The sequence below is a fragment of the Astyanax mexicanus genome, chromosome 9 (genome assembly GCF_023375975.1).
Source record: "Astyanax mexicanus isolate ESR-SI-001 chromosome 9, AstMex3_surface, whole genome shotgun sequence".
NCBI lineage: Eukaryota > Metazoa > Chordata > Actinopteri > Characiformes > Acestrorhamphidae > Astyanax > Astyanax mexicanus.
In genome coordinates, this window is record NC_064416.1 from 13278097 (window position 1) to 13286903 (window position 8807).

General features: G+C 37.0%; 1 protein-coding gene across 1 annotated transcript; it reads left to right on the top strand.

Moving 5' to 3' along the window:
- The first annotated feature begins 727 nt into the window (after positions 1 to 727).
- Positions 728 to 6241, top strand: gas8 (growth arrest-specific 8). Its single transcript, XM_022679507.2, has 11 exons — positions 728 to 919; positions 1116 to 1208; positions 2557 to 2754; positions 2851 to 3057; positions 3180 to 3234; positions 3686 to 3891; positions 3975 to 4142; positions 4985 to 5071; positions 5316 to 5525; positions 5711 to 5776; positions 5968 to 6241. The coding sequence occupies exons 1-11, from the start codon at positions 917 to 919 to the stop codon at positions 6115 to 6117; spliced, it is 1443 nt and encodes a 480-aa protein (XP_022535228.2). The 5' UTR covers positions 728 to 916; the 3' UTR covers positions 6118 to 6241.
- Positions 6242 to 8807: the final 2566 nt, after the last annotated feature.

Below are 8807 nucleotides of genomic sequence, written 5' to 3' on the forward strand. Positions count from 1 at the left end.
ATTTAGGTCTGAATAAATAAAAGTTCGGAATAATGGTATCTATTACAAAGTAAATATAAAGTCAAATCACTATAATTATATTCATTAAGAAAAAATAATTGCATTTAGTAGAAGAGAGCTTTAAAGAATCTTTATAACTTTTGTTTTGTTGAATATATATGTATATTTTGTATTGTTTTGTTTTGTATTTTATTATGTTAGTTTAACCTAATTAAAACTTGATTTTATTTATATTTTATATATATATATATATATAAAAATGTAAAAGCATTAAAAAATCAACTAACCTAATTAATATTTAATTAGATTTCATTTTTAAAGAATTAAAATTATTTAAAAGTTGGACAAGCTAAAATAAAACAATTCACTAAATAAAAGCAGTCAAAGTAAGAGATCATTAATTAGAACAACAAAAAAAAGAACATAACCCCAAATGTAAAATCTGAGTAAGTAAAAATAACACTAACATAACAGTGAAGAAGGATAGGGGTAAAATTATTACAGAAGAAAAATATTAAATTATTATTATTAAAGCAAAAAGAATAAACATAATAATTACATGTTCATAATATATATCGTCCTTTTTTCGTAGTATAAATAAGAATAAATGATTAAAGATTCCTCGCATTGCTTAAAAAAACAACAAACACTTTCTGCTTGGGAATATTTACTGAGTGAGTGTGGAGAGTCTGCAGGGCAGCTCCACGCTGCAGCGACTCATTTCTATTCTCGCGAGATCTGAACTGGTTTCCATGGATCTGGTTTGTTGTTTGCAGACCATCAGCACAGGAGAGCTGTAGCTAAACTATCTAAAGCTAAATCACGAGAATATCTGTACAGTTTCTCTGCAGAAACACCCGAATACACACTGCCCTCATCTGACTGACCAGTACTAGCTACTTTACACACATACAGCATGGTAAGTGTGATTTAACAGCGTTAATTTGTTAGTTAGCTAACGTTATATAGGTTATATATCGGTATAGCTAGTGGAGGAGCTATCTAACCAGAGAGTTAGTTAAAGCTGTATAGACTAACAGTACATCATTAATGTGCGGTAATGCAGTGAGAATGGGTATTTGTAACATTATCCTCTCCAAATGTTCATATTTCAGCCTCCAAAAAAGAAAGGAGGGAAGACTGCGAAGGGCAAGAAGAGCCCTACAGTGGTGGATGGACTTTCCACAGAGGAAATGTCGAAGGAGCAGGTAAACTAATATTTTAGCCAGTTATAATGTCATTATTACTGTTTGTGTCTTCAGTGATAATTATCTAACAGGTTTCCAGCAGATTCAAAGGCTACTAAAGCTTTATAGTTTGTTTTTAAGGTTCCAACAACAATGAGACAGAAATTCTAAACGCATGTTGCCCCCCCTGTGGAGCAATGGAACTGAGTTTTTAGGAATGATGGTTCTCCATTTAGCACTTCTAGGGTGGTGAGTTGTTGAGATGGGGGTGAGGTGGGTTACTGTACAAAGGTGTGAAAAGTATTCACATTTAATATTCAAGTATAAGTATAGATACAAGGGTTTAAAAATACTTCTGTTTAAAAATACTTATTTTTAATCAAGTAAAAGTGTAAAAATACTTGTTTCAAAACTGCTTAAAGTATCTAAGTAAGAGTAATGTTAGGGGAAAATGCATTTAAATGCACATTTTTTTAAATGAAAGGAGTAGAAAGTACAGATAGTAGTGTGAAAATGTGAGGAGTAGAAAGTACAGATAGTAGTGTGAAAATGTGAGGAGTAGAAAGTACAGATAGTAGTGTGAAAATGTGAGGAGTAGAAAAACAGATAAATGTGTGAAATTGTGATGAGTAGAAAGTACAGATAATTATGTGAAAATGAAGGAGTAGAAGTTACAAGTCATCTTAAAATAATTACTCCAGTAAAGTATAGATAACCAACATTTCTACTCAAGTAAGGTAACAAATCATGTATACTGTGTAATATGACACTTCTGGGTGGTGATCATCCAATATCCTGTTCTCACTAACACGATTGTGGCTAAATGCAATAAAATCCCAACAGCAATGATCCAAAATCTATAATAAAGCCTTCCCTGGACAGTCGAGACATTTACTCCAACAAAAGCTCTATGAACTCTATTTATAATAATAAAATAAGCAGTTGTCCATATATTGTATATTGACTTTAAAGTGACAGTCCATAGGTTCTGGTGAGGATGTGAATTTGCACTGAGCATGCTAAAAGTACTTTTAAAATGTGCATTTTAGGCAAAGTCTTTTTACCAGAGTTAGCGAAACTGGTGACTGTTTGCACTCTCCTTAATTCACCAGTTCTCTCCTGGTCTATTTCTGTGTTTCTTTGGTTTAGTGAGATCTGAATGAGCTGATAAAGACTGTGTTTGCTGTTCTGATATCGTTACATTCACAATAGTTTTTTGTATCAACATCATTATTAGCACTATGGTTGTTCATGTTCTATGACCTACCAGACACCCTGTTTTTAGAATGAATATATGTGGCTTTGCAGGAAGCACACTGATGCCAAGTATTAAAACTAAAACTACGTCATTATCTTCATTCTTCATTAGTTGGAGGACCACATTGTCCGCTTGCGTGAAGAGCTGGACAGGGAGAGGGAAGAGCGCAACTACTTCCAACTGGAACGAGATAAGATCCACACCTTCTGGGAGATCACCAAAAGACAGCTGGAGGAAAAGAAAGCAGATCTCAGGAACAGGGATCGGGAAATGGAAGAGGCTGAGGAACGCCATCAAGTTGAGATCAAGGTATCAAGAATGATAATGAGAAGCTCTGGCACATGAAACACTGAAAAAGTTTAGATCTATCATGAATGATCTAACGGTGTTCGTTCTGTTATTCAGGTGTACAAACAGAAGGTGAAACACTTGCTGTATGAACAGCAGAACAGCATCGCAGAGCTCAAGACAGAGGGAGTGGTCACCACCAAACTGCTGCAGAAGGAACATGCAGACCTGGAGAATGATCTGCGGAAGGGCATTCGGAATCTAAAAGTGGATATCAAGGAACAGGAGCTTTCCAGTGAAAATCTGATCAAGAGTCTTAAACTGGTGTGTGAATGCTCAGCTTACAGCTAACATGACAGTCAGTGTTGATAGACTTTAGGCTGATAAGATGTGGACTCTTTTTTAGTTAATGCTATGCAGTTACTAATCATACCTTCTTTTCCCAGAAACATGATGAGGAAATTACCAAGATCAGGAATGATTTTGAACGACAAGTACGAGGTGATGTATCTCACCCTTTTTTATTTGCTTTTATATTAGAGTAAATATTGTAATGTTACAGGCTATATCTCTCTTTTACATAATGTACTACTGGTCAAATCATTTACTAATTAAAGGATTTTTTAATCAAGTGAATAAACCTGTCAACAACTTAGAGCAGATCTGTTGCATTGGAAGTAAATTAACCCTGATGCAAATTTAATGCAAACAATTTACTATTTACAGTCCCTTTCTCTGTATAAAAACAGTGTTGGAACAAACAACAGTGTTTCACTACCACAGTATTTACACAACACTCTACATTCAGATCGCTCATTACTCATTATGACTAAAAAAAGACACTTAAGTTTTAGAGGTTTGATCACTTGGACTACTGAAAACATTTAGGGTCTAACTGTTCTCATACTTTTGACCAGTAGTGTAAATTATGCTATTTTGTTTTCTCTTGCAGAAATAGAGGCTAAATATGAAAAGAAAATGCTGGCTCTGCGCCAGGAGCAGGATCTCAGACGCAAGACTGAAATCGAGGAAATAGAAGAAAGGAAGAACTGCCACATTAACACACTGATACAAAACCATGAGAAAGCTTTCAGTGACATTAAGACCTATTACAATGATATCACTTCCAACAACCTAGCCCTCATCAGTACACTCAAGGTATGCCTGTGTCTGATATAACCTAGTGTTTGCTATTGATTAAACCACTATAATTCTTAATGAATTCTCCTCTCTGTGTGCAGGAGAATGAGAGAGAAATGAAGAATAAAGAAAAGAGGTTGGAGAAAGAGATGGCAAAGGTGCTGCGGGAGAACAAGCAGCTGACCGAGCCTCTGCAGAAGGCCACTGAGGAAGCCACAGAACTCCGGAAACAGCTGGCCAATTACAATAAAGACAAAAACTCACTAGCGGTGTGCACAAGTCTCTTTCAGGCTTATTCTGTAACACACATGCACTGTGCGTTCATTCCTCATGACTCATGATAAATTTGTACCTGGGCTTTTTACTAATATGTACTGATACATTATTGTGTGTGTAGATCATAGGGCTAGGCAATATATCATAAATATTTATATATTAGATGTGTTATGTATTAATTAATTATGAAACTAGGGGCGCCGAGTGGTCCAGCGGTCTAAAGCGCTGCCACTATGAGCGGAGATCGCAGGTTCGAACCCCCGCTCATGCAGCTTTGCCATCAAGCTGCCGGCGTCAGAGGGAGCAAAATTGGCCCTGCTCCCTCTGGGTGGGTAGATGGCGCTCTCTCCCCACATCACTCCTAGGGTGATGTCTGCAGCACAGGGCGTCTGTGAGCTGATGTACCGGAGCTGATGTACAGCGCGCTTTCCTCCAAGCTCGCTGGCTGCTCGGCAATGCTGCATCAGCAGCAGCTCGAAAAGAAGCGGGGGCTGTCTTGACATGTATCGGAGGAAGCATGTCCTGGTGCGTTGGGGCATCACTAGTGATAGAGGGAGTCCTAATGAGTGGGTTGGATAATTGGCCGTGTAAATTGGGGAGAAAATGGGAAAAATTTGAAATAAAATTATATAAAAAAAGAAAGTAATATATTGATAATTACTTAATTATAATATAAATAACAGATACAACAATAACTAAATAATCAACAATAAATAAAATAACTGCAAACCTCATTTATAGTAATATTTATACAATATATATATATATATATATATATATTTCTGGTTATTCTTTACAGCAAGTGCTAAATTAATTTATTTTGTTCCTCCTTTAGGGAGCCAGAGCTCGAATCAAGGTGGCAGAGAAAGAAATAAAGGACCTGAAATGGGAACATGAAGTATTGGAGCAAAGGTTCAGTAAGGTGAGATATACTGTTCATGCACATACACACTATTGTACATACTGTACACTAATGGACAATTTCAGTGTTCTCAGTTTATTTGTTTATGTTGTGCTGACTTTCTGTTATTTAATGTAAATCACCTGCACAAAGGATTATATATAGTTTTTTTTGTTTTAATAAATATGATCCATTTTTCTAAAGACTTTAACCCATTAGACCTGTTACTCAAATTGTCCTCTCTCTTTGCTTTACTGCTCCTCAGGTGCAGCAGGAGCGTGATGAACTGTACCAGAAGTTCACCAAGGCCATCCAGGAGGTGCAGCAGAAGAGCGGCTTTAAGAACCTTCTCCTGGAGAGGAAGCTAGCTGCTCTTACAGACTCCCTGGAGAAGAAAGAGGCTCAGCTCAATGAGGTTCTTGCTGCCTCAAATTTAGACCCCACAGCCCTCAACGTGGTTACTCGCAAGATTGAGGTACAATATGTTACCAAAACTTAATGAAACAATTTATTTGAATTATTCAGCTGTTCAGTTATTAAGTTTGAGTTTGGTAGCCAACATGATCTCATTATGGTCTCAAAAGCTGGTTTTAATGTTCTTACAGTTTTAATAGTGTAACAAAAGCACATTAAAAACATTGTCTTACTCTGTTTTTATAGGAAGTGTTGGACTCTAAAAACATTGCTATTAAGGATCTACAGTATGAACTTGCTCGTGTCTGTAAGGTAGGTTTATCAGTCATGCTGCTGATGGTGGTTTAAATTTTTATTAAATTATGTTTAACATTGGAAATATATATACTGTATATCTGCAACCTATTTCTTGACTGTGGTAGAACAAAATCTGGATGGACTTTGTGTCTTCTACAGTTCAGAAGCTGGAGATCTTTGCTCTAACCTATTGGTTTGTCTTCTAGGCTCATAATGATCTGTTAAGGTCTTGCGAGTCGAAGCTGAAAGTGTTTGGAATCCCTGTGGAAGAATTAGGATTTAAACCCATGGAGATCAGCATTGCGGGACAGACTCTGGGACAGGGTCCAGCAGGCCTGGTATCTGCACCTCTCTGACAAAACGCCCTACAGACCATTGAACTCTAATCACATACACTTTCACCTCTTTACCTGGAGTGCCTTAGATCTGTTTATTTATTTCATGCCTGTCAAATAAAAATTATGATAATGCATTTTAAAACCCTGTTTTTATTGTTCAGAAAAGATACACTGAATTATATTTGTATTGTCTGTTTGTTCTCTTAGGCCTTTTAAGATAAAATTAACTGCAGATATAAATAATATTAAGTATAGAGAGAAAGAGAGATACAGAAGATGATTGTTAACGTTAACGATTTATAAAGATCTCTTTCAGGGACAATGATGATAAAAAAATCTAGATATGTAAAGCAGGTCAGAGCTGCAGGTCTTAAGCTGAATTTTTATCAGGGTTGATTTCCTCTTTTAAAATAATTAACGTCAATAACTTCAAACATTTTTCATGTTCCCATACACAAATAATAAAAGTGTGTGCGGTGTCTGATTGTAACCACTGGATGGTGCTATTTTATAGCCTGAGACATCTGTAAAAGAGAAAGTATTAAAAAATTTTTGTGTTTATGAATAGAGTCAAGTAAATTACTCGACATTTTTGACACTATAGGCCCATTGTTAAAAGACAAAGTGTGCGTTCAGTCTGGTAAGAAGGAAGAATTGGTCTGTGATTTCCACAAAAGAACTAAAGGAAGTTTGCTTTGAAAATACTGTCTCTGAGGAGAGGCTCCAAACTCTGATTTAGTGTTAATTGTTTAAAGTAGGTGACTAAATCTGGCCTTGTAACATTTAAAGCACTGAATGGGCTTCAACGATTACCTTACTCATTGTTACTCAAACTTGTAAAGTTGTGGGCCACAGTAAGAGATTTTGTGAAGTTGTGGGCCACAGGAAGTGAGGTTTGCAATGTTGAGGTTCACAGCAAAGGGATGGGCCACAGTTTGCGGGCTTATACGTTTGTGAGCCATAGAAAGTATGTTTAAAAAGTTGCGGGCCATAATAACAGTGTCCCACTGTGGCCCACAACTTTAAAAACCCTTTATTGTGGCCAACTTTACAATCCTTCTTTCTATGGCCCATAATTTGTGGGGCACAGTAAAGGAGTTTGTAAAGTTGTGGACCACAGTAAAGGGGTTTATAAACTTGTAGGCCACAGTAAAGGGGTTTATAAAGTTGTGGGCAACAGGAAGTGTGATTTGCAATGCTGAGGTTCACAGTAAAAGGGTTTTTAAAGTTGTGGGCTACAGTAAAGGAGTTTGTAAAGTTGTGGACCACGGTAAAGGGGTTTATAAAGTTGTGGGCTACAGGAAGTGAGATTTGCAATGCTGAGGTTCACAGTAAAGGGGTTTTTAAAGTTGTAGGCCACAGTAAAGGGGTTTGTAAAGTTGTGGGCTACAGTAATGGAGTTTATAAAGTTGAGGGCCATGATAAGAGAGTTTGTAAATCTGTAGGATACAGAATGTGGGGGTTGTAAAGTTCTAGGGCACAGAAGGAGGTTTTGTTAAGGTCTAAAACACAGAAATTAACAACGTGTAGTTTTGCTGCATTTAGTCTTCTATCAGAAGGAGCGCTTGGAAGGTGATGTCCAGGACCAGATAGAACAACTAAAATTTTGCTAAATGGTACTGCTGTTTATGTCCTGATGATGATGGTCTCATTATGCACTGGTGTTTTTCAATTTCTTGAGAAAAGGAAAATCCCAACCTGATGTTTATATTTACATTTACATTTAAGGCATTTAGCAGAAGCCCTTATCCAGAGTGACTTACAACAGTGCTTCGATGTTACTTCAAATATCCAAAGCTAGTTTGTAGACTAGGATCAAGAGATACACAGAGCTTGATCATGTTTAGAACCCTAGGAACCTTTTTTTTTTTTTTTTTTTTTTTTTTTAGTTTAGGAACTTTGAAAAGATGAGTCTTCAGTCTGTGTTTGAAGATGGCGAGTGACTCTGTTGTTCTGACAACCAGTGGAAGTTCATTCCACCACCTTGGTGCCAGCACAGAGAAGAGTCGGGATGTCTGTTTTCTGTGGGTTTTGAGGGATGGAGGTTCGAGCCGAGCCGTACTGGAAGCTCTAAGAGCTCTTGGTGCATCTCTTAGCTCCTGGCTTTGACCATTGCCATCAAGTATGAAGGAGCTGGTTATAGGTCTTTGAGGTGATGATGGTAATATGATGACTTGATGACTATATGTAAATAATAATATACCTGGGCAGTGTTTCCAAGAATTGAGTCCTCCAAAACATGCTGGATGTGCTGTATTTTTTTAAGCATATAAAATAAATACAGTAAAAAGCAAGACATTCATGCAGTAGGTCAGTATTATTACTGATATGTTGGTTAGAACAGCACAGGTTTGGTTTCTGACTTCCACGTGGTCAAGATTTGTTCACTTCTGCCAGCAGCTCACCTGATTTACAGTAATAAAAGACTGATTAGAAATAAGTAAATAGTGGGCCTACTTCTTCTGAGATTAAACAATTGTCTGTATACTTTTCTCAGACACCTCAAATATTTTCACAAGGCCCTTTTTATGATATGGAACATTGAGGAAGTTGAGAAATGAGTAATACCAGGAAATATCTTGGTTTAAATCCACTCATAAAGGCCATATTCTTCCTGCGAGCGCTCTGCACCTTCAAATAAACCTGGGAACGTCACAAGGACCTTCAGGGTGAGTCTGTAAGAGGAAGTGTCTACTTTTCCTGCTGGT